The sequence below is a fragment of the Cuculus canorus genome, chromosome 5, assembly GCF_017976375.1.
Source record: "Cuculus canorus isolate bCucCan1 chromosome 5, bCucCan1.pri, whole genome shotgun sequence".
Classification (NCBI taxonomy): domain Eukaryota; kingdom Metazoa; phylum Chordata; class Aves; order Cuculiformes; family Cuculidae; genus Cuculus; species Cuculus canorus.
In genome coordinates this window covers 65,470,660-65,497,444 of record NC_071405.1, presented here as the reverse complement: position 1 = coordinate 65,497,444, position 26,785 = coordinate 65,470,660, and the positions used below count along the sequence as shown (strand labels likewise).

General features: G+C 39.3%; 1 protein-coding gene and 1 long non-coding RNA gene across 2 annotated transcripts in view; one reads left to right on the top strand and one right to left on the bottom strand.

Moving 5' to 3' along the window:
* PRORP (protein only RNase P catalytic subunit) overlaps window positions 1-26,785 on the bottom strand; it is a 51,492-nt gene that overhangs the window by 19,979 nt on the left and 4,728 nt on the right. The window contains exons 4-5 of the mRNA XM_009563608.2: window positions 21,603-21,735; window positions 8,085-8,192 (exon numbers count right to left, since the gene is read on the bottom strand). Of these exons, the coding sequence (XP_009561903.2) occupies window positions 8,085-8,192; window positions 21,603-21,735 (241 nt within the window). The remainder of the gene's footprint in view (window positions 1-8,084; window positions 8,193-21,602; window positions 21,736-26,785) is intronic.
* Window positions 203-6,339, top strand: LOC128852269 (uncharacterized). The gene is made up of 3 exons (XR_008450009.1): window positions 203-363; window positions 872-949; window positions 3,837-6,339. It is a non-coding gene; the product is annotated as an uncharacterized LOC128852269 (long non-coding RNA).

The following is a 26,785-nucleotide window of genomic DNA, read 5'->3' as shown; positions in this document are numbered from 1 at the left end:
TACAATACACAACAAACAACCTGTTGCTAGTTAGCAATTTCACTGGGACATGAATCATCGAGGCACATTCATTCTGCTCTGTTGAATGTCAAGCTTATATTCCCAGTGATTAGAAGAATTCTTGTTACGAAAGGTTTGACGCAATTCCCCTCATGAAAAAGGAGTGCTTTGGGTGCTCCTATATTTCCTGCTATCACCGCATAGAAAGGTTTGAAATTACAAATACCAGGCAGAAACCAACAGAGATAGTTAACTTAATTATATGGGTTTTATTCAGGTTTATATCCAGCAACAGAGGCTGCGAATAGCAGGGAGAGACAACACCAGAGAGTATCTGACTTTGGAAGAAAACAAGAAGGAGAGGTAAAAATGCCTGATAGGTTTTTTAACCTGCTTGGTTTTGCTGCTCTATTCTTTTGACCAGGAAATGCAAAATGAGACTGGAAACTTCTGAAAGCAAAAATGGTTGCTTAGAGTCGACTGTTGAGGCTTTTAGTCAGGGAATTCTGCCAGCTTTCCCCTATTTCACAATGTTGGGAAGTTAAAACTTTTGGAAAGTTTCCCTGTATTCAGAGGTAGTCAATCTGACTTTGGATTTCTTTTCTTACAAAGTCCTATCTACTCCCTGTTCTCCTCTCCCAGTGCTGCAGAAGCAGCAAAGGACATTGGAGCATACCCCTATGGGAAGAGCCAAACGTAGTGGCTCAAGGTTTGTAGTCAACACATGCGTTTCCTCAGTGGAAACATACATGCCAGCCACTTGCAGGAGGACTTCTACAACCTTTGACACACTCATGTCCAATAACCTTCACTTACTGTGTACTGATATACAAAGCTGAATATATGAAATGTTCTTTTCTTTCTCTTTTAGCCACAAATGGAAATGGTCAGGTTTCAGAAGAACTGCAAGGAGAGAAGGAAGACTTGCGGGCCAAGGTTTCACAGACGAGTAAGTCTCATCTCCTTACCTCTCTTTAGAAGCTTAACAGCCTTGTTTTTCTGGATCTGATGACCAAAATTTTTGAGCTTGACCTATTCTATTTTAGGATGCTGCCACTATAGGAGGGGAGGGGAAAGAGTTCATGTACATCAGTATCAATCTCTCATATGTGGTCTTGGAGAAGAATTTGATATAGTCCACCTGCTTAGATATTCAAGGAACCCCAGAAATTAACTGATGAGAGATGAATGCAACGCTGAATGTTCCGGTCACACCTCCCCATACTAAAAACAAGTGAATTTTCAAGGGTACCCCTTAATGAATCATAGAATGGTTTGAGTTGGAAGGGACCTTAAAGATCATCAAACTCCAAACTCCTTGCCATGGGCAGGGACACCTCCCACTGGCTCAGGCTGCCCAAGGCCCATCCAACCTGGCCTGGAACACGTCCAGGGATGGGGCAGCCACAGCTTCTCTGGGCAACCTGTTCCACCAAAAAAAAACCCCTCCATCTTTAAAATTTGTGCAATACTTAAAGGAAAGTACAGGTCTAAAGAACACATGTTGCAAAGACGGAAATCTCTCCAGTCTTGAGCAATAATGCAAAAGTTTCATTGCTGTGGAAATGCAAACTTGGACTTCCATTAGAAGACAGAAAGAAAAAAAAAAAGAGATGGAAAAGGCTGGGAGCAAATGAACAAACACGTCTGACTGCTTTGTTGAGTGTTAAGACAAGAGTTGGTGGGAGGAAGAATTGATGAACTGTCACAGTATGACAAATAAGACCTCTGTTGGATGTATTGATTCTGAACAGAGAATGATTCATGGATCTATTTAATTCTTGCTTCATTTACAGACAGTAGAGTATTTGAACAAATCACAGATGCTGTCAAATAAGTCAAAGAAGAAAAAAAGTCTTTTCCATGCATGACTTTTTTTGGAGTCAAATTTATTAATAACTGCTTGTTTTGCAGGACAGCTCATACAGTAGAGCTCATATTTTCTATCAACTATCACCGTCTCAATAATTTTGCAGCTGAGCTCTCATATACGTGTTGCACAGCTAAGACAGACTTAAAGACTAGGAAAAATTACCACATGGAAACATGAGCATATTAGTAGGTGCATTTGTCAGCGATATATGTACGCACAGGTATTAATTTCTGTGTGTTTCATAGCCTCAAGATAATTTTCAGTAAGTGAGACTTGGTAGAGTTGCCTATTTTGCCCAAACATATAAGCTCCAAAACATTTTTTTTTCCTCTTTTTTTCATCATAGAGGATTTACAGGGCAAAAGAGAAGAGATTTCAAAGAAACAAAATTGTGCTTCAAAATTGATTTGGGCAACTAATCTGATAGAATTATGGATAATCGGTGCCCTGTTTGGAGATTATTTTTTCTTCTTTTTTATTTTAACTTCATTTGAAGAGTCATTATTTTTGTCTTGATATTTGTCTTTATATACTTGGAAAAGAGTCTTGAAAATGTGAAAAAAGTGCATACCAAAATGAATCACACACATACAGAATCACACAGAATCACTAGGTTGGAAAAGACCTCCAGGATCATCAAGTCCAACCATTCCTATCAACCACTAAACCATGCCCCTGAGCATCTCATCCACATATCTTTTATATACTTACAAGGATGGGGACTCAACCAACCTCCCTGGGAGGTGAAGGCTGGGAGCTGAATTTGCAAAGTGTAATTCATCAAGGTTCTTCGATTCTGTGGCCACAGTTGGGCTATTTTTTAAGAATTTGAAAAGAACATTCACTGTTTTCCTGTAGACTAATATCTTACCTCCTGGTTTTCTTCCCTATATCCTGATGAAACTGCTTCCTCACTCCCAGCTCTCCCTTCAAGGCTGCAATCTCTCTGTCCCCACTCTTTTCCATACCGCTAAAGTAGGCATGGAGTCCCAGAACAACTACTACAGCTCCATTAGAATAACTAAACCTATAACATTGGTTTTAAACTTTGAATCACCTTAATAAATATTATTTTTTAAACACTTAACATATGGAAAATCTGTTCACACATGATTACTGTACTACTTGAAACCAGACAATCAATTTATTTAGCCGAAGAACCCTTCTCTAATTCAGAGAGCATCCTCTGCTCAACAAGTCTGCTGCTTTTCCTCTGGATAAGAAATATCTGCAAGGCATGTCCTCTCCCCTCTGCCTGTCACAGAGCACCCGCAACTACAGCAGTCACAACTTGCCTGTTTGTGGCAGCCTGTGAGGGATGCAGGAGGGCAGGGCTGGAGGCTTTGCGGGCAGGAGCCGACTACTGCTGCCAGTGGGAGATGTGGTAAGGGTGGCATCCCAGACTGGGATGGGATGGGAACAGCAAGGACATGGCTTCGTCAGCAGTTGTACAGGCTTACTGTAATTTACATGTGAATTATATGAACTTATGTAGTCCATTTATAGAAATGCTGATTAAGTTTGGGAGCAATCACTTTGAACTGTCTGCCAATAGCAACAACTATTCCTTTGTGCATTGTCAACCTTAAGAAACTCAATCTGGAACTATTTTACCAATCTTTTAGATGTCTGAGTTTAATACAGAGATTAGAGAGGGTAAAGTCAGGGTAGAGCTGATCGAAACTGTTTGAAGAAGGGAGTTGTGAGCTAGCTTTGATCCAGCACACATTTGAAATATATTCCCAGTTATTTTTAACACCAGATGGGTATTGCTAAAAAAGGAGCTGGCTGCATACCTCATTTACAATGGACCAATCTCAACGTAAACGAAAAACAGTCCTCTTTAAATTGTGCTTACTGATTGTGCTCCTTCACCCCTCTCTCACCCCCCACTCTGGCCCTTCACAGGCTGGGGGCAGCAGTAGCACAGCTCATTGAAATTCCTTCATTCCTTTCCCACAAGCAAAGCAAGATGTTCCAGAGCCAAGGTATCCTGCTTGCAACTGGATTCCCCCTCACTTTCAAGGAATACTTCTACAGAGAATTGTGATGAACAGGAAAAAATACATTTAATAATTATGTAACAGCTTGTGCTTACTACCAGAAGTGGACAATTACTGTGTGGAAATTCCCCATCTTGACCTTTACAAGGTGAAAAGTGCAGGCGCTACAGGGAGGTACAGCAGCAGGAGGAAGGAGAGTACCAAATGTCATTGTGCTGGCTACGGATTTATGTAACTAGATACATCTGGAGGAAAGGATTAACTCAAAGTCATGATACAGCCTGAATCAACATTGTTTAGTGAAACTACAAGGATAACTCAGTTTATAAATGACTATGTTTGCCGTACAAAGGACAACTGACTCATCAAGGCAAATACGCATCAGGTGGAGCCTTAAAAAAGCAGCAGAATGCACAAAAATACCTGAAAAAAAGACAAGACTGAATTGTTTTACACTTTATGAAAGTTTGTTTCTATTATCTGGATTATATAGCAGAAATAATTTCCATTCTATAATGTTTTTTAATTGGGAGTCAACTTTAACGTCTAATTTAAAGTGCTGCAGTAAGGAAGCAAGGGTTGAAAAGAGGTGCTGGCTACTATCCAGTGTTGCATTTTACAGTCAGTAAAATGTGCGTGCAGTGCCTTCAAAACAGATGATCTCACCATTCCCTAGCCCTCAAAAATCTTTGTTCCCACCCTAGTGCTGCCTCCCCTTTTTATCTGTAATTGATGCAGGCACATGGTGATTTGTACCAGGAAACAGATATAATAAAAAGGGGATTGTAATTACAAACTGACAGCGTCATCTACTAGAAAAATTGCCACAGCATATTCCTGTAAATCTGCCAAGTCAATAATATTCATGATGATCTGCTAAGTAATTGCTAGCTGTGAGGGCTGAAGTTGCCTGAGGCTACTGGAAGTCACATATTTAGTTTTCCAGAATGTCAGAACACTTCGGGAACTAAATGAGTACAAAATCATTCCTTTGACTTCTGCTTTTTCCCTTCTCTTCTCTCCCTCAAGATACTTGTGCCTCGTCCACACAAACCAGTCCCTTCCCAAGACATGTAAGGAATGCCTAGATGGAATTATAAACGTTAGGAGGTTTGAAAAAATAAAGGAATACTTTATCAGCATTTTCTTATTTTAATCATACGACTAAGAGTTAGATAGAGTTAGTCATAAGCAAAACAGTCACAGTTCTTAAAGCTAAATAACAAAGTGGAACAGTATTTTTTTTTTTAATTATAAATAAAGACCAGAATGCATTTAAATTTTTGTATTTTTGTCACATAAATCTTAGGCCTTCTCCTGTGTTTAACAATGCCCCTTATTTTGCTATTTGCTCTAAATCACATATGGGATATGGTCCAAAACCTAACAATTTGCACATAGTAACTGTTACAGTATGTTATAAATAGAGAACAACAATCTCGTTTTCTCTTTCAACCATTGCTGAATATTAACTATACACTAGAACAGGAAAGTTTATAAAATAATATCCAGACTGGGTCTAACAGCTGCAGTAATGAGAAGAGCACAGACTCACTCCCACCTGGAGACTTAAAATAATTCAAGCTTTTTAACAAGTAAAACACGAGTTGGGCAGCTTTTAACACAGGTTCATCCCAGTGGCCTTTGCTCTTAGCTTTGTCCTGGCCTTCGTGCTCTGTCTTCACCTTCTCTTGCATTTATTTCTCCTCTCCATCCTCTCAGTTCTGCACTACATTTCCCTACGTACATCAAAGAGTTTAGTAAGGCAGCCTGTGAATGCCCCAGACCTGCCGCTCCAACTTTTCCACTCAACTGCCTCTGGAGTGAGGATTGCAGCCTCCAAAAGAGGATGTTTCGTGGCACAGTCAGCCCTTAACGGACAGACGATAGCATTCAGAGGTCAGCATTCACAGATGGGGGACTACTTACAACACCACCAGCAACCAGGAAATTAAAACATGCAGGGATTCCTGTGGCCTTCCCTTCCCTCGTGTGGAAGAAAAGTTTGGAGACAGAAGAAAGGATTGCTCTGATTTGTGGGCTTGGATTCTTTTTTTCTTTCTGTTTTTAGCAGTCTTGAAAGAAAAGAGTAAACAATACATACATCTTGACAGAAATATCCAAAATAAGAACAAAGACATAGTCCCTTCCTAAAATATTACAACACAGGAGTTCAGAGTAATGAAGAAATAAAACAGGATTCACTAGCATCCAGCACAATCTTGCATTTAAATGATGTTTCCGGTTGGAATAAAACTGTAAACTCAACAGTTAATGCTGTAATCTTGTATAAAGACACTTATAATTAAAAATAAATTTAATTTAAAAGTATCTCAATGAATAAAGAGGCTCAATACAAGAAAAAGTTTATTAAAGTTCATATATCTAGAAGAGTATTTCTTTTGGGCAGTGAAGAAGCTATTTTGTTGCTTAGAGTGTAGTTATACATTTCCTATGCCAAAAAAAAAAAGGACTACTCACAGCCAATGAGTATCCACAGGTGTAAGGCAGGAGTAATGAGCATGTCCGTCCTATCTCACGTATGACTCCACCCTCTCAAATACAGAATCCAGAAAACAGCAAAGGACTAGCTGGCAGAAGCTCCTGCATTTTGCAGGACAAAATGCAGTACTAATTAACAGCAACACTGCTTGTAGAACAAGTACATTTTTCGCTAAAGTAATCTTCTAGAGGTAAGAAGGGGTGAGCCCAAGTTACTGTTTTGTTGTGAAAGTAAAAGGCAGATCTTCCTAAAAATCCTCCTGTCAATACCTTGGATTCAACCTAAATGGAAAGCTGATGCCTCTATACGGTACTTCTGGAACTCCTTGGCATCATCGATCCCAAAGTCCTTCCAGTACAGCAGAAGCTAAGGAGGAACTCAAAGGCAATTCACACTGCTCAGCATGCTAATACCTCATAGTAAGATTTCTTATCAGAAATCAGCAGCAATTATCCTGCAAAACCAGGCTGGCTTGTTTCTCCATTGCTTCCAGCTCTTACAGGACATTAAGGATCCTGCTGAGAGTTCCCACGCTGGGACAGGCACGCACTGAGGAAGGAAGTTTGTTTCTCTTCCCCTACTTCGGCACCATAGATTCATCTAGGTCTTAAAACGCTGTGCCACTACACGCTGCTTGGGATTCTTCTCAGGTAGTCAACACTTCCTCCCTGATTCCATGCAAAGAACTCGTAAATTTCCTTTTCTATTTTCATAGTAAGGAAAGTACCCTCTTCATGAGCCAGTATCTTATGAAACTTCACTGCAGCTCTCAAACATCTTTCAGCAAGTTTACATGAACCTCCCAAGCTCAGCTGCTTTCATCTACATAAAGGAAAGCATATCATGCTTTATTCAGAATAGTTTTAAAGTAGTCCTTAGAGCAAAAACTTATTTCTTCTAATTACTAGAAGTAAATTACTTCCTTTATTATCAAGCTAATTTGTAACTTTTTTATTTTCAAGTGTGTGAAAATCTAAATTCTAGCTTTGGAATACATGTAAGCAGCTACTTTGTAATTCCCAACTTAAAGTAAATATTTTATTGGAATAAAACCAGAAAGAAAAAAAGAAACAAACCCCACCATATGCCATTTCTTAGTGAAATCCTAAAGTGAATTGCCAACAATTATCAAAAATAAGTATTGGTACAAAAGAAGGATTGTTCTAAAAATCACCAAGCGTCAAGAACTGCAGCCAGTCTGAGCTGCCCTTGTAAAGACAGGACTCAAAATGCTTAAAGCAACAGGAAGTGAAATAAAATTTAAACTATTACAGTCTGTGACTTGAAGTAAGTAAGGGGTTATCTTAAGAAGAACTCTTACCACCCTAACTATATTAGATTTATATGGCAGATTTACTCTGTTGCCCTGAATTCCTATTATTATGAAATCATACACAGTCAAACAACACATCTCCTAATAATGTTATTATCAATAACTTAGCTGTAACTATGAGCAGTGCATTCAAAAGGGGAAATTTAGGTATTAGAATTTTACAGCTAATGCAGTCAAGTATGTAAGAACCATCTTCCACTGATAATTTTTAGTTTGTGAAGTCTAAATATCACTTCAAACTTCATTGTAACATGTGCTATGAAAATATTCAATCAGTTTCTCAAGAGGGTAAAGTAATAATGAGGCACTAATTGTTTTATAATCAGTCAAAGCATACACAAAACTCTTAATGAATATTTAACCAGCACTTACATTTTCACACTGCATCTTTCTGGGTTTTATGTGGGAAACATTGAGTCCATCAATAACAATATCAAACGGAAGTCGATTTTCCACAAATGTTTGAAAGGCTTCAAATTCCTGAAATAAATAAACAAGCAAATAGGGGGGAAGAATACATTTAGTTTAACAGAAACAGATTTCACTCAGTTTTTATTAAAAAAAGGAAAAAGCCTTAAGTCTCTCACTTTTCCTTCGCTGGCTACATTTCACACCTTAATACTTGAGTATTTGGTGAAACAACTACCAAAAAAAAACCACCAACCTTTAAAAGCCAGAAGCACTGCAGTGGATACTTCCAATATAATTTTAAATTACATTATAACTGAAACTTTACAGTCACCTAGACTTTCAAAATTATTATCCAAACTGTACACTTTTATAAAGATACATGCTGTAGTCATTGTTACAAAACAACGACAAGATAAAACAACTCTACAGATCAGTAGACTGTGACGCTATCCCTAACTCTCAACATGTAAAATAAGCATTATAAGAAGTTTCTCTGAATTCTGAATTCTCTGAACGGCGGTCTTTGGATAACAGACCCATATTTAAATGAACACCCATATAGAAACACAGTACTCCACTTGTGAGAAATACACAACTTTAAAGCTAGCAAAACAATGAACTTTCTTACTAGGCAGGAAATGCAGAGACTGAGCAAAACAACAGCATCCATCAGTTATCTCCAACAGAAGGAAAACCACAACTGCTTTAGAATTGAGACCCCATAGGAGGAGAACAGAATACAAACGAGCAATAAAATCTCCAAGTACTCCTCCTCTGATTTTCGAGGAAAGATTCAGTGCTTTCAGCAGACACTTGCATTAGATTTCTACTACGTGCTTCTGCCTGTTTTTAATAGGCATAGGAACCCTAATCTATCCTGGTGGGCAGACCTAGTTTGATTAAAAAAAAACACCTTTCTAGTAACAGGTAAAACTTATTTATTGGGTAACAGAGGTTTCACAGTCCTAGTCTATAAAGGAACGTTCATAAAAACTCAAAACAGTTGCAATTTTCATTACTTCATCTCAAAATCCAAAAAGTACATTTTTAATCATGTCTTCTCCCATGTAGCCATACAGCCATATAGAAGTCTAAAGGGAAAATCATCCCCTCAGCAACCAAAGAAAAACCTATATAGCATATAGAATTCTTCCTCAGATAAAGGAATGACTGTAAGAATTTATTTGTCCAGAAAATACACTGCTGTCAGGCTGTAACAAATTATCACCAACTTCAAATTTACTGACAATGCTTATGACCAATTCTATTTGGAAAAGAGTTGCTTGTATTAAGAGTACAAACCAACTAAGCGAGATAAGGATGCCTCACTCAGATGTTAAAATTTCAAGTATGATTTCCAAGCGAACAGAAGTGTACTGATCAAAAGCACACTGACGATAATAAAGATGACACGGCGCTCAGTCTAGCACCACCGGAATCAATTGCCTTTTATGTGATCTCACACTTCTCCATGGCTTCAATAAATGTTATTACTGAGAAGGTATAGAAAGCTGGGCAAGAAAATGTTCATCTCAAACCAAAAGAAATTATTGGCACTTGTGAATTTTTCCCCCTTCTCCCCAGCCCCAGCCTTGAACTCTTTTATATAGATGACTCAATATTCTCATTGCCATCTGTTAGGTACACCAAGATGCAGAAATGAAGTCACTAGCAAAGGCAGTGGCAGGGAACAGGAGGAGAAACAAATGCAAAACTAAACAAGGATTCCTGACTTCTGGGCTTATGCCATCCAGTGGACTTCCCCACAGTTCAAAATCAGATGAGTCATCACCGTCATCCTGGACAGCTGTCTGAAATGTGAGAAAGATAATAAGAAGGAAAACACACACAGACCAAATGAAGGTAAAATAGGAGAGTTTCAAGATAAAGATGAGTGAAAATGGACACGACAAAAGTAAGTGGACGCAGATAAAAACCCATCACAGACAATCCAATAGAACATTATTTTCCTAATGCCAACAAATGCCAAAATAAGTTAAAGTAACATGGTTACAGACAAGTAGACGTTTTTATAAAGTACAATGCACGTATAATCTTGTCTTCAAGGGATCAGTTCAACACAGGAAAAAACACTTTGTGAAGAATTTTTAAAGTGGTATTTTATTTCAAGTGATGATAGTTCTAGAGCAGTTCCTGAAGGGATGGGTTTTCCCTGACAGGCAGAGTAGAGTGCTTTGTCAATGGAACACCACAGTGCAAGTTCAGTGGGTCAGTGGTCCCCTCTGCCCACTCTTTCCTCCTTACCCAGGCAGACAAATGCAGCAGGAGCTGCCAGGGGGGTCCTGCTGAAAGGTACTCAGATAGGCTCACCACCTCTCAGAAGCCACCCCTGGCTATGTCTACCTCTCCATTCTCAACAGATAACCTGACAGCACACTCCTGCCAGACTCTCAGATCTGCTCAATTGTTCTGTTCTCCCAACTGTGCAATACAGTAGGGAGAGGAGGTTTGCTACCACAGGAGACACTTATCCACACAGGGACATGAGGAGTTAATAGCAGAGTAAGTGCAGAAGACAAATGGCCAAGTTTAATTCATGTCACCAAATAGAGAAGACTCCAGTGAAAGCCTTAGACAGACTGAAAATCCCCAAGGATCTGTTAATTTTCTCCTCACCATCCATAATTCCACAGCAACACACAAGAGTGCTCCTTTCATTTTCCAGAAAAAAATACATTAAGAACCACAGAGAAGATCCAGGTCTGCTCCCTTGAGAGACAGTTTTTGAGTCGCCGTACTTCCAATCCCCTGCGGTCACAGGGAAGGACAAGGGTGAAGCATCATCCAGATGCAGTACAAAGAGTTATTCAAACAGACAGACTTACATTGTAAAAGAGAACATATATAATTTGAAGGATACTGATATTTTAGAAGATCAGGATTTGTCTGGATTGTTATGTAGATCCTACTTACAGCCACAGTAACAGATGATTCACCCACAATTCTCTAAAGATACTTCACTCACTAGCCAAGCATAAGAAGAAAATGAAGATCTTCATTATAAGCAGTAAATGAAGAAGAGCACAACTGCAGCTAGGTGACAGCTGATCAAAAGAAGCCATCCGCAATAATCATCAATGCAGTGCAGCAATGAGATGAAGGTTGGTTTAGGCAAAACCAACACAGACTTCCCCTTCCAAATGGATAATGCAACACGTGATCTACATACAGCCCTTTGTACACCACAGGAATGTCTACATGGAAACTTCCTGCTGAAGGGGCACTTCTGATGAACCTCCTCAATATGACAACAAGTAGCAAAATATCTATTAAGAGCCCCAAAACAAACACAGCAAACCTTACATGGATTTCTAACTTGTTCTGACCAGGCTAACCTCAGAGTTTCTGAGGAAAAGTCCATTCTTGCAACCTTGGAAATGCTACTCAAATCCACTTTAACAGAGTTAGCAATTGAAGGAAAAAAACTTTTAAAAACCCCACATTCAGCATTTCTTATTGACATGACCCTTTCAGTGCTCAGGAGCCACAGAAAAGTGTTGCAATACAGCATGGCTGTTACCTCACTGAAAGAATTCCCACAGAAGCCAGTGCACTGCGTGAACACATCTCCCTGCAGCAGGAACACGTGTAGGGAGACTCCAGAGACATCCTGCTCCATACCATGTGCAAAAGAAAATGCAATTTTTAAAAAACCACCTTGCATTCATTATCTAGCCAGGAAAATAGGGCAATGTTAACCATGTAACTGTTAGAAATGATTCACTGCACCTTCTACTAAGAAAATTTATCTTTGCAAACAGACACCATGCTGACTAAATTGATTTGGAAGGAAGAGGCAGCCATAACAAACCCGTGATGGAATTTATCTTGATGTGAAGAATTAAAGACATTTTAAATAATTTTTTTTTGTTGTACCACTAGTGTGTAGGTGGCTCAAGTCCATTCATATCTCGGCAAAAGTACAAAGTGGTCTCAGAGTTTTTTGGTACTCTTCACCAGCTGGATGACTCATGTGCTATTTCACCATCATTTTGCACTTGTGTGTACTGGTCCAGGTGGCCAAGAAGGCCAACGGCATCTTGGCTTGTATCAGAAATGGGCTCACCAGCAGGTCCAGGGAGGTTATTCTCCCTCTGTACTCGGCACTGGTGAGACCGCACCTCGAATACTGTGTTCAGTTCTGGACCCCTCACCACAAGAAGGATGTTGAGGCTCTGGAGTGTGTCCAGAGAAGAGCAACAAAGCTGGTGAAGGGGCTGGAGAACAAGTCTTACGAGGAGCGGCTGAGAGAGCTGGGGTTGTTTAGCCTGGAGAAGAGGAGGCTGAGGGGAGACCTTATTGCTCTCTATAACTACCTAAAAGGAGGTTGTGGAGAGGAGGGAGCTGGGCTCTTCTCCCAAGTGACAGGGGACAGGACAAGAGGGAATGGCCTGAAGCTCCACCAGGGGAGATTCAGGTTGGATATCAGAAAAAAATTCTTCACAGTAAGAGTCATTGGGTACTGGAACAGCTGCCCAGGGAGGGGGTCGAGTCGCCTTCCCTGGAGGTGTTTAAGGGACGGGTGGATGAAGTGCTGAGGGACATGGTTTAGGGAGTGTTAGGAATGGTTGAACTCGATGATCCAGTGGGTCCTTTCCAACCTGGTGATTCTGTGATTCTGTGTTTTTACGTTCTCCCTTCCCTCAGCCATCCATTCCTAGCCTTGCCCCCTCCTCTACTTATGGAAACATGTTTGTTGGCACAAGGAGAAAGGCTTGAGTAGATGAAGAACTGAGCCACCATGACCTGAGCCAAGTACCAGTCTTTAGCCTGCACCAGCTCCCCTGTTCAGGCCAGAGCACAGAGGTTTCTCCCAGCCTGAAAACGCAGCCAGGAGATGGAATAGGAATGAGAGACTACAGGGATCACCTTCTCCATATGGAGCACTGACTGTGCTAACTTGTACCGAATTGTGAAACTACAACATTTTATGAGATTTCGCTCTCAAACTGAGGTATTGCAACAAAACAAAACATAGAGAGGTTGGTTTTATAAAACAGAAGTAAAGGAATTACTGTTTGCAAAAGGAAGAAAGAAAAAATATTGAGTTTGCTATTTTAAACCGTTCATTTGAAAAATACTTTTTCTAAAGAGTGTGACCTCACTTCAAATGTCTGGCTTACGCAGCCAATAATATTGGAAACAGGACTTTTCTGGAAGAGCATTAATGTCATTTTAACTTCTGTAAATACATTTATAAACAGAAATGCATGTTTTTCTTTCAACAGCAGTGCACACACAGATTACAGGCCTCAAAAACACAACAAAAATGAGGGGAGAAATTCATTATTAGTATTTATAGATATACTATGTTAAATACAATAACAAACATTACAATTGAAGACGAAATAAAGAAAACAGCTAAACAAGCATGTTGTTGATCAGAGCGATGAAAGTAATTCTAATGAGTATTCTGATTTTTTTTTAATGTCTATAATGGATCTAAGAGCATGACAAGTTTCACAATACAGAAATTTAGATCACTTGAGCATTTTTCTCCTCAAATCTAAATAGGAAATATATTGGCAACTAAAAATATAAATCATGGTAGTGCTCAAATTCTTCAACAATTCAAATTATCTGCTGATCTAAATGCCAAAAAGCAAAGTAATATAATATATGAAGGGAAACATGAGCAAATCTGTAGAGTACTATCGAGACTATTATGTTCATGCCAACACATGGAATTTGAAAAAAAAAAAAGGGGGGGGGCAAACCCCACAACCCTACAAAAACTTATTAAAATCACTGCAGAAAAGGCTATTGTTCTTCTAAACAATAGTTTTTGCTCACTCATGAGGAATAGTGGAGAGACACTAAAGTCAAATTAAACAGTACAAACTACAGTATTCAACTTATATTGTTTCCAGAAGCATTCACAACAGTTTAAGCTTTGTACAACAGAAAAAGCAATGCCTTCTCCTCTCCGCATTGAATGTCAATATACTCTTGTGGAAGGAAAGAGGACATTCTAATTAACAGAATAGGATACGGGACACATCAAACAGGGCATTTTTCAATACCGTAAGAACAGCTTTTAGAGAAGTGAAAACATTCACTTTTAAGAGTTTCATAGAATACAAAGTGATGGGGGTTGATTTGTTTTCAGCAATGTTTCTTGGTATCAGAAGAAAAACACAGTACTGGGCATGAGTGTGAGGAATAAAATTCAGCTGTCAAACTGAAATCCAGCCAATTTTTTTTAAATGCGCTTTGTTGGAGCACTCTTAAATCTGTTTGTCGCTATGCCTGAAGGGTTTGAATATTTCCCCCTCAGTTTCAAAGCCTGGAAATCCCCTTCTAACCCTTATGAGCATGAAGGCTTTTCTCAGTATTGTGCACAGTAACACTATGTACTCTGAACTGCACACAACTCGTTTGCCCCCTGTTATAAGCTTCTAAAGTTAACAAATATGCAGGAGTCAAACTCCTGTGTCTGCAGCCTTCTGAGATACTCGCAGGCACACAGACAACCTGGCTGAAATGTACTCCATGTTCAAAGTCCTACTTCAACAGCAGACTGTGTTGTTGTGGGAGTTGTTCCTTCCTGCCCACATTGGGCAGCAGAGGGTCAGTCACAAGGCCAATGCAAAACTTCGACATGAACAATTCAGGCAGGGCTCTTCTGAAACATTCTTCCTGAGCACACTGAACAGAAGGGGAAGAACAAGCAGTTTGTGCTTCTGCCCTCAGTGGAAAAACACCCTCATCTTTGCAAGGATGCTATCATAACTGTAAGAGTATAGAAATGGACCATATCAAGCTTTCTTTTAAAATGAATAAACAAAAAAACCTTGCAACGGTAGAAACATCTTGAATTCACATCACTTTCAAAATTAAAACTCCTATTTTGGAACCTTTTTGTTTTAAGGCAAAAAACTTAACAGAATGTTAAACCAGGAAAAGATTGACTTGAACAGTTAAGTGCAATGTAATGAGCGTTACAGAAAGACAGTCAAATAATAGAAGAGGAATGCATCACGAGCTGTGCAAAAAAGACAGTGCCCCAGGTGAGGCAGAGCAGCACTTAACTACAGATAGTCTGAAATATCCATGTGGAGATATCCATGATATTCATGTGCTACATGAATATCAGAGCCAGATACACCTCCATGCTGCTTTCTCTGCTATGCTGATACAAACATTTGAAGCGAATATTCACAAGGAACTGACCCAGCTGAAAAAACACGCACAAGAAAACAAAACATTATTTTGTCATCTAGGTGTGTGCCCTGCTTCCCATGGGGTTGTGCTCACTTGTTTCCTGGTACAATTGCAGGGGCCATATAGCAGGCAGCAATGAACATCTGGCAGGATGATAAAGCTAGTCATGCTAGTTTAAAAACCACGCTCGCACCAAACACTTGTGCTAACTAGTATTTACAATCACAAGACAAACAGCAACCTTTCTGGGGGACTGAATGGCACTACACGTTCTACCCCTATTTTAATATTTTTAGGAACAATCCAGAGAATTATAACCCTATGCATCCAGCATCTGAACTCGGCAATATGGTCAAAACAGCCACTAAAATTAGTGCAAACTCTCTGGAATGATATGAACTGGTAGAGTTTAATGTTCACACCTTTTGCAAAAGAGTAGCTCTACAAATTCTTTCCTTGTGTCAATGAAGAAGTAAGTAAAACAGAACCAGATGGCATTAAAAAAAATAATAAAAAAATAAATTTAAAAACAACTGACCCAAGACTTCATAACAAGCTATTAAAACACTGAACTAGTTATGGCATTAAAAAAAAGGTAGAACCCACCAAAGGGTCATACTAAGAGTACTTTCGAAGTCCTGTACTAATTCTTACATATATGAAATATTTTACAGATATTTAGGAAAAGGGGATGGCACAGAAGAAGCCAAACCAATGCCAAATAAAAAAAAACAAATTAAGCTTAGCAACAGAAAGAAGAAACAATGCATAACATAGGAAGAAAGTGTACTTATATATTACAGATTTCTGGAGGAATTGTAGCAACTTAAATGTTTATCTTAGTGTAATGAAAACATCTGCTTAAATTGCTGATGTTATAAAACAAATCTAATCAAATCCTAAGAGATAAGGTATCGGATAGATAATGTGAAATTATTATAATTTGTTAGGCTATTCTAATTAATTATAATGAATTCTAATAAACTATAATGAAGCCCTGTATTAGACAATTCCACATAGGCCCCTGCAGCATTAGACGAATCTGGTTATGACTGCGGCTGGAGAGCCATTCCTTAACTTAGAAGGACCTCTGGTAACAGACCAAAGGACCAAATGGTAAAGGACCAATTGTTAATGCTTAAGTTCCAGGAGGTAACATTTCAAAGTATCTTAAATGAACATGTGCTCCCATTATCAAGCATTATCTAAGAACGTAGCAATATTCAGAGACAGCAAACACTTAAAAAAAGGATGGCAGTGCACGCAGTCTGCATTATGTAAACATATATCAATATCTTACTTAGTGGAATGTGTGAGATGCAAGTAAAGGACTGTGTCCAAAAGGCTCCTGATAAAATAATCTCCTGAAAAATTAGCTACTTGGATGATTCACATTTGTTTCATTCTTTAACTAAAAGTTCCTGTTCTGACTTCATGGGTATGGTTCTGTCTCCCTCTGTGACCAGCTAATGAACAGGAAACCCCCCCCCCCCCCCCCCCGAAAAAACTTTATCAAGGGATGCCACTCTTAAGCCTTGGTGAAATTTTCAATTTCTTCTATTTATCTCTATTTTTTTCTTCTATGTTCTGGCTAATGTAAGGAAAATACAAATCTCAAAAAAATCAGTGGATTAGCAAACAACATTTGTCTTTTTCTTAGCAAGATCTATAGATGATATACAGTGGAAACAAGTTAAGTTTAGCAACTGTATTTTAACCAAGCAATTGGTGGATTAGAAGCAGATTTTTCTTACTTGATTGCACCAACTGGAATGTGAACAATATATCGTGTTAAGAGAATTTCCACAAAGTAGTAGTTTAAAGACTGTGGAGGGAAAAAAATGTTTAGACAGTGGTTTGGAAGAAAGGACCATTTTTGTGTTGCAAGTTGCTAATTTTGCTGCATTACCATTTGATGGCAAAGAAGACCAAGTGACCTGAACCAAATCCCAACTCATTCCTTGTTATATGAATGAAGAAATGGAGGACTGTGGACCACCCCAGATGATCTGACCCACCCCCAAGAAAGATTCTTTAACACTGAGGTAATTGGGGGAAAGAAATATTTATAATGTTCTCATCTAGACCTAGTTCTTGCTGCTAAGGAGCAGCTAAGTCTTTTATCCTCCTGCCAAAAGAATCTGTGTGCTCCTGTTTGTTTCCATTATCAGAAGCCTCCGGGGTAAGGAAAGACGCAAGAGAAACTTAGAAAAATTCCAACTGCCTTTGTCTCTCGCCATCCATTTCCCACTTAGTCTCCTCTCTTCCCCACCTTTTCAAGAAGTTCCCTACCCTCCAGCAGATTTTATCACAAGAAGAGTGTAACATCCACCCTGAATTAAACAGAGGCAGGACAGAAAGCAAGCAGAATAAAGGCTGCAGTCTGGGCTGCAGGGCTCTCAGACTCTGGGCACTCTACTACTTCAGCTGTCTAGTGTTCTCTCTAACCTCCAAACTAATTCTAGTTCTAGCCAAAACACTGCAACTGAAACAAACTACAGCTAATCCTGAGCTACACTCATCATCCTCACCAATGCCACCTCTAATTTAATGCTCTGGCCTAACTGTGGCCATTTCAAGTATTTTAGCTCCCAAATATTAACTGTTGCCCTAGTCTTATCCATACTCAAAAGGCGGCCAATAAGCCCTTCATCTCCACTGGCATTAGCTCTTATTCAATCCTAATGAACTTGCAAGACCTCAACAATAAATCAAGTTCTCCAGCACCTGCTGTCTAAAACACTGATCCCCAACCAACACACTTTCAGAACTTTCTAGATTCATCAATAACAGGTTCTTCCATCCTTGCCATCCTGGAAAAGCCTTCTCTTTCTCCCTGAGCTTATGCAAAAAAGCCATGACATCCAGGTGCAAGATGGACAGCCGTAATTCCCAAGGCATCTCAGGGCAGGTAAAGGTAACTCACCTTGGAAACACCAAATGCAGGCAATTTAGCTGACTTTGACCACAAGCTGAGAGTCAACAAAGCACATAGAAGGAGATCACCACACTGGAAATTCAGAGTGAAAGTTCTGCCAGATAGGGTTAGGGCAGACTGTGTCAGACATAGTTTTCTTAGAGTTTGGAGTACACGGGATTTTTGCAAGTAATGACCTACTCCGTTCAGAATAGGACTGATAGAGTGCTGGGGCAAACTGTGGAGCTGAGAAACATGCACACGTGGAAGGAAAAGCAAAGGCATCAATCTAAAAGTTAAGAGATAAAGTGTTATTTTCAAGGCTCCTTGGAATCATCACAACCTCATTCAGTTGCAAAAATAACACTGAGATGAATGGGTCACTTCCTCTTCCCCCTCCAGCCTCTTTACATGCTTAGGCCAGATCTAGTGTAGGGACTTTACATGTCCACAAACCCATCTCTTCCGGCCTTCTTGACAACACATATATATCTCCCATGTGCTTCCTTCCCCTGCACAACGGTCCTATCAGGCTTATCTGGGGTACGAAGTAGCCACAAAGGAAATGAAATTACTGCACTTGCGTATTTGAGAGAAACACCTGGGAGCAGCCGTGACATGAAAGTCATCACAGCAAAAGATGATTATATATCTCAGTATACCAATCATATCATCTCAGGCTCAGTGTCAGAGCTCCCAATTAAATGAAGCCAAAGTAAACAAGCATCCAACTGAAAACATCATATAGACATTAGTACAAAAGGTGACAGTCTTGTTGCAGTTGTTTTCTCGCTACAGCACCCTGCAAGGTTGCAGCTGGCTATATTAGATCATCATATGACATCCTAATAGACCTTTCGACAGCTGTGCATAAAGACCTGAATCAGTCTGGTTTTACTGTGTAATAGGTACTTCATATCACAGATAATCAGTTTTATAGTTCATGCAAGCCACCCTTTCAACATATCTGCCCATAGTGTTCACTACAATTCTGATGTAACAAATCTAAGTTGTTTGATTTTCTTTCCTGTAACTAATTACAAAAAAAAGATTTTATTTTTTAAATCAGAGCACAGACTCCTTTGGAAGGGTTCTTCAACAAACCAAATCTTTGCTTCTAATTTTCTACTCTGATTGCATTTATTCTTAAGTGAGAGAAATAAAATCAAATAAAACAATGATGCTGTTGCAGAAGTAGGACAAAAGACTATTCCTTAATGAAGAAAAGTAGTAAGATTCCAAATGCGTTACATATTGAATTTGAAACACTGTTGGAAAAGAAGTGTTTAGAGCTCAAAACTTAAAACTGTTTCCCTGGCTAATCATTAAATTGCAAGAATCACAAATGCACTAAAGAAAACTAGTTAGGAGAAAAGAAGGAATAGAAAGCTAAAATGTTTTCTATTTGAATTGCAGCTTCTACAGAAAAGTGACTGTCTGGAAAATGGAACCCTCTCCTCAGATATACTTGCTTACATCCTATTTTCAGTCTCTTCACCTAGCTTCCCCTCTGGAAAACCCTGGCTGCAGGAGAAGTCATGCAGTCTGGCATACCTAAAATGGGCAGCATATTTTCATCACCACGTCTGCTTTCACAGCACAAAGGCAACTAAAAAGTCCCAAATTTATTTCTGGAAACCTCTGACACATCACAACACTGTTTGCCTCTACACCCACATCCATGTTCAAAATTCACCAAGGGGCGCAGACTTTAGCTGTACAGCAAACAGTACAAACACACAGTTCATCTCCATTCAGCCTCCTGGTGACTGCCTGCTGATATGGAACTGGAACAAGGTCAACTTGGAACTAGCAAGTGGGTGGCTCCACAGAGGTAAATGATGGAATTTCTGCTATCACACAGAATAAGAAAATCTACTGACATCAAAACTTAAAATAGGGGATTGAGTCTTTATTTCATCAGATTGCATTCATTTGATCAATCCGGTTCTCATACCGAGAAACATCATTTCCGCTACTGCTCAGCTTGGGTATCAATGTCCTGCTACCCAGAACTCCCTTCTTAAATCTCCCTGCCTTCAACTGGTACTGCTCATCTAGCCCTAGGTACTTGACAAATCTGAAATTTTCAGGCCAGCAGTCACCACAAGGGACACAAAGGAAGCTTCACAGACTAGAGAGTTAACTGGTTAAGGAATTAAAAGTTTTGTTGTTGTTACTTTCTTTAATAAACAAAGCTCAACCAGTATGTTCACAAAGGCTTAGAGAATAGGTAGAGTTACTTGTATATTGTGCAGGAAAACACATCCTTTTGTTTGTCTTATCACATCACATTACAGAATATGAGTACGCTTTAAGTGCTTAGAATTATCACTACTTTAAGGATAATTTTACTCCCCTGTACAATTCACAGCTAAATCACCTAAAAGTCCTGAACTGAGTAGAAAATCTGTGTGGATATTAGATGTCTGAAAAATAGGCTGCATGTACTACGAGCACCCCAACACTAACTGTTTCAGGTTTCTACAACACATGTGCTAGGTCTGTGTCTGCAGAAAGTCTGCAGAACTAAACCTGGTGTTCTCTTCTGTATTTTAAGAACCAATGCAGAACCAAAGTACCAGCTGACATCCACAGTTATAAAGGCAAAGCAAAACTGGGCTGGGATGTGGCACGGGCTCCATCTAGAGGAGTTCAGCTTCATGCCATATCACTGCCACTGAATCGCTGATCTACACACAAAATGAGTAAGAAATAGAAGTGCAATATATTATGGTGTCTGGGAATTATGCCCTCTTCTATGTTTAAGGTGATCATTGCAAGCTTAACACTCCTGATGTAAACTGTAATTATAAACATGAAAGTGTATCTTTAAAATTGGGAGGCGGTTGTTGGTTTGTGAAAGTTGACTATCAAAATAGTAACCGGTTCTTTTGTGTTTCTGGCAAACAGCTGCCCAATCAGAAAATCAAATATTCAGCACATAAATATAAGCTTTAGATATGATACCAAATTTATGAAACACTAGGACTTGTAGTTTTTTGCAAGCTCAAAATACTAGACGTCTTATTTTGTCCTAGTTAGTGGGGTTTATTATATATTTAAAATTTAGCTTTTGAAGGATCAAAAGATTTCCATACCTTTTAAATTTTTTAATCTATAAAAAAGTTACATTTCAATTATTTCAGTATCCACTAACAACTAACTGAAAATATAAAAACAAAGACAATAAGGTCAACATTAAGACCCATTTTATAAACACAACCAAAAAAAAAAAAAACAGGATACTTCAGAATCTAATGGCCTATTAATGTTTAAAGTAAAGAAAAAACAGACTTTTGGTGTTTTCAAAGTACTTGAACATCAATTGTATATTACGCTCCCAGTTAATGAACCTGATAACATACAAGACCTACCTGTGGGCTTGTCTTTCTAAAAGTGTCAGTTCCATGTATCACATCTCTTACTATTCTTTCTCTGAGTTTATTATACTCCTCTTCAGTGAGGTCACTATCCTCCAGCTGATGCTTGCAGACTGGGCACTGTCCGCTGTAATGATAGTGAAATGAGACAACAGAAGGATAAAGGCTTTCAATAAGAAATATCTTACATTTCACTAACTTATTGAACATCTGTGTATGAGCACAATTCTTTACAAGAACTGCAACACAGCCCGATCATCAGAAAATTAGTTGTACTCTTTCTGGAATGCATCTAAAATCTTCTAAAGTTACTAGAAATATTTCAATGTTATTTAGTGTGGTCAGGATCAAATATTTGACTATAGAGGCGCCTGAGAATTTAGGACTAAAACTCTGCATTAGGGCACAGGAAAAAAAAAAAAAAAAGTAGAGTATTTAAATATTCACTAGCATTTATTTAGGCCTTGAGAGATGAGAGTTCAGTTCCCAGCATTACCACAAATTTCCACATTGCTAATATTTGGCAGTTTCCCTACTACACAAGAAAGTCACCATGAACACATACAACCCAGAGCTCAGTGTGGGAAGGTGATGGAGTTGCACTGGCTTGGCCAGAACAAATTAAGTAGCTGTAGGCATACTGGTTGAAGTTAGCGGGCAGGCCACAAAGCCTTAGTCTAGTTATAAACCCAACCCAAAGTGTTACAACAAGAAAATGCACCAGTGAAATGCTCCACTATTGTGCCACTGACTGCTCCGACAAAACAGGCTAAGCTATCTGTGCTTGGTTTATCGCAAACCTGTCACAGGTGTAGGAATATCCCTACCCAGAGGAAGAGAGGGAGAGGGAGAGAGAGAAAGGGAGAGGGAGGAGGCGTAACATAAATCTGCTGTATGGTTAGAAAAGGCAAATAAGGAGCAAGACTGTGTCACTTTTGATATTGGATTTCCCTTTATTTCTAGGATATGTTCAGATCTCTCTAAGGTGGTCAAAGTGAACAGAATGAGAGAAGAATGTGACTAAATCAGAAATACTGTTTGTTTTGAAAGGCCTCAGCAATACTACTCCACATTGTCACTGCATGTCTGTACATTCCTCAATTCCACCTTAGATTTTCTAATATCAGACTGAGTGCACCCAAACAGAAAGCCCTTTTACATTGCTGTCTCCTGGTGACTAAGAAATAACTGTTTCTTTATTGCTAAGAAACTTCTGTTCCTGCTCTGTAGCACAGGCTAAATCTCATCATATGGATCAAGGAATGCGGACTGCTGCCCATGAAAAAGCTACACTCAACCAATGCCATCATCTGGTGTTCATTTTCCAGAGCCAGAAACACCACTCCACCACACACAGCTGTGTCAGGGATTGTTTGACTGCATGTAGCACCAGAACAGTTTCCTTTATCATTCACATCATCCACTTCTCAGTGCTCCTAGTCTCCCTCTTGCAGGGCCTGCAGCTGTGATAACAACCGTGGTTCTACAAATCCCAAGTAATCCATTGTTTTGTCTCTGACACAGAAAAGAACTCCCCACTGATCTGTTCACAATTGTTTTTAATAAAGAAAAACCAAAGAGATTGAAAATCCATCATAAAAGATTACAGAATAGAACAATAGGGGATGTGGAAAAAAACAAATCCCAAACTCTTTAGTGTCCTCAGGACTGCTAGTACGTCATAGCAGATCCTGAAAAATTTTCCAGAACAGCATGAGTGAGGCAGCTCTACAGAGAACACTCGGATCCACACCAGCCAAGAGGCACAATGTTTTTTCTAACCAACCCAGTGTTGCAAAAACACTTGAAAGGGCAATCAAACCACAATGAAGAGAAAGATGTCAACTGATGTGAGTTGGGGTTTTGTTCCTACAGCCAGCTAGCACAGCACACAAATAATTCCAAGATGCAAAACAAGACAGGCTGAACTTCTGTGGCCACTTCTGGATTTTTGTATGATCCCCAGAACTACATCTCAAGACAAAGAATAAGTATCTTTTTAAATATCTAGCACTTCCTGTTGTTTCATGTCCCACAGTCATCACCTCTGCCATAACACAGAGTCTGAAGGAATTAAAACTGGAACTGTCATCACTTCCATGTTCCATTTATTCATTCTTTTTCTTTACTACTTGTGTCTTTGTTAGCCCCTATAAACTAAATGCATATCTCAACAGAATGCACACCATCATACCTGGACCAAAAATGTATGCCATGCATCACTTGCACAAATCTCTGAGCTCATCACAAAACCAGTATGTAACGTTGAGGTAACAGAGAAGGACTGAGACAAAACATCCTGCATCTCAGTGCTTGAGCTGTGAACTACATTAACTGTTTGGGGTTTTTTCCCCCTTAAAAAATTATCTAGAAGTTTTGCAGATACACTTTCTGAAGACAAGCCAATGAACTACAAATATACATACACTTCATGATTATACTTCTTGTCTTGCATCTCTGATTGTGGGTTAAAACCAGAAAATTTTCCAAGCTTAATTATTGAATAACTACATGAAAAAAAAATGGTCAGATAGGATAACAAAGTACATTAAGGAAATTCACAGTCAGTTGTGTCTGTTCTCAAGCACTTCTGCCAAGAATATTAGACACGAGATCCAGCTTGCATCTTCATCACCAGAATGGACACTACAGCCATGGTACCAAGAAAATAAGCAGAATCTAGTAACTTCTCCAGCAGACAATAAAATGATGCTTAGTGTGAATGAGTCATTGGTTCTTCATGGCTGATGAACAATGACTTCTTTGCCAGTTGCTCCCACTTAAACTTCTCTTATATGTAGGAGATGCTGATGTTTCACATTTTTTCTTTCTATCATGGTCTGTTCAAAAGCCTATATTCAACCAGCTGGGCATAGTTTGAACTGAAGGAGTAGCCATTCTTCTCAAAATCCATCCAAATACCTTATTTTCACAAGCACAATCTCAGAACTGAATCACAGGATTTGAGCTTTAAGTGTTAAAACAGAAGGACTTGTGCTCCCCTGGCTGTCTCCACAGAGATATCCTAGAGATGCCAAAGCTAAGTCACTATAATTTTCTAAAACTATGGCAACCAGAACTGTTAAATTCTCCCAACAATTGATATCCAGTAAACATAAATGCACAGACCATATGCATTACTTGCACTGCTGACAGTGCATTTACAGAATCAAAAAAAGTTATGCATGAAATTCCAACAATGGACATCCATTGCTGTACATGAACAATACACTCCAGTTGCTGAACCCACTGTGGTCACTGCAGGCTACATGTTAATGAGATTGGCTGTAAAGTTAGTATTAAATACATCTAATTGCCTTCACAGTATCACAAGTTTGGAAAAGACCTCCAGGATTATCGAGTCCAACCGTTCCTATCAACTACTAAACCATATCCCCGAGCATCTCATCCACCCATACCTCCAGGGTTGGTGACTCCACCCCCTCCCTGGGCAGCCTCTGCCAGTGCCCAATGACCCTTTCCGTGAAAAATTTTTTTCTGATGTCCAGTCTGAACCTGCCCTGGCACAGCTTGAGGCCATTCCCCCTTGTCCTGTCCCCTGTCACTTGGGAGAAGAGGCCAGCTCCCTCCTCTCCACAACCTCCTTTCAGGTAGTTGTAGAGAGTAATAAGGTCTCCCCTCAGCCTCCTCTTCTCAAGGCTAAACAACCCCAGTTCCCTCAGCTGCTCCTTATAAGACTTGTTCTCCAGCCCCTTCACCAGCTCCGTCGCTCTTCTCTGGACATACTCCAGAGCCTCAACATCCTCCTTGTGGTGAGGAGTCCACAACTGAACACAGGATTCGAGGTGCAGCCTCACCAGTGCCGAGTCCAGGGGCAGAATAACCTCCCTGGACCTGCTGGCCACGCCGTTTCTGATCCAAGCCAAGATGCCATTGGCCTTCTTGGCCACTTGGGCACACTGCTGGCTCAAACTACCACTTTCAGATTACTTGAATAAAAATAAACAAACCTTCTTATACCCCAAAAAATCAACTCAACCCAATCACCTATCAACAGCCAAAGCTCCTCAAGTCAGCTCCTTCTTGGGAATTCTCAATGAGGTTTCCCAAAGGGAGCAGTAGCAAAACAGAGAAAAGAAACACTCAGCATCTTGCAAGATCCCCCCCTCCCCAGTCTAACTGCTGCTTTTTCACAACCATACCTTTAAAATTACCTTGCCATTTTTGTAACTCCTCATTGATCATTCTAGGATTTGATGCCAAGAAATTCCCAGACAGAAGGTTTTCACCTCTGTAGAATATATAGCTGTCCTTACAGCTAATTGACTGTTAAACCATTTTTTTGAGGGACTGCTTTTCTGATCTACATTTGGAGTGTCATGGCATCCACATATCAAACATGAAGTCAGATGTATTATAGTAATTTGAAAGTAGGCTCAAAACACTTGTGCTGCACCTTTCTATAGCTGAGCTTTGACATCCAAAGCTTTTGTAATCTCAAAGAAAAATTGTCAGCAAGCTTCAAGGTTTGTTTGCAGAGGGTTCAAGCTTCTATCACAGTTCAAAGAAACTAGAAGCTCAGTGTTAGAGGAAGAAAAAAGTATCCTGCATATAAGCATCTTAGATTCAACTTCTAGTACTTATATAATACAAAATCAGAATGACTTATGAAGAAGCCTATTAAATTCTCACGCTCAGTTTACGAAAAAACAGTTCTTTTGGATTTTTTAACTCAAGTCTCATGTTTTAAGACGTAGGTTGACACTGACTGCAGAGATAAATTTAGCAACAATCACCACATCAGTTTCAGAGATACCTCACAGGCTTTGTTCTTTACGATCAGAATGAAAAAAAAACAGAAAAAAAACCCAAAATTCCTTTTGCTTTCTTAAATCCTAAGGATCTGTTCTGTCAGCAGCCATTTAATTTAAACACAACAAAACTCTTTCTTTTTTCTTTAAATTATCTTAATTTTATTCCAATACTTATCCAAGTAGGCTACCTCAAATGTATTTATTTCAAAATAAAAAATGTTCATACAGTTATCACAAAATAACTACCATATAGCACCTTGTCACTACTTTGTTCACAGATTCTTAATTCATGATAAACTGTGAGGTTATCTAAGCTTGTTTACATTGCAAAGTGTGCAACAGAATTTACAGACAGTAAGATAAATAAGCTACCTCTTAACCAAGAAAATCAGCCTTAGAACT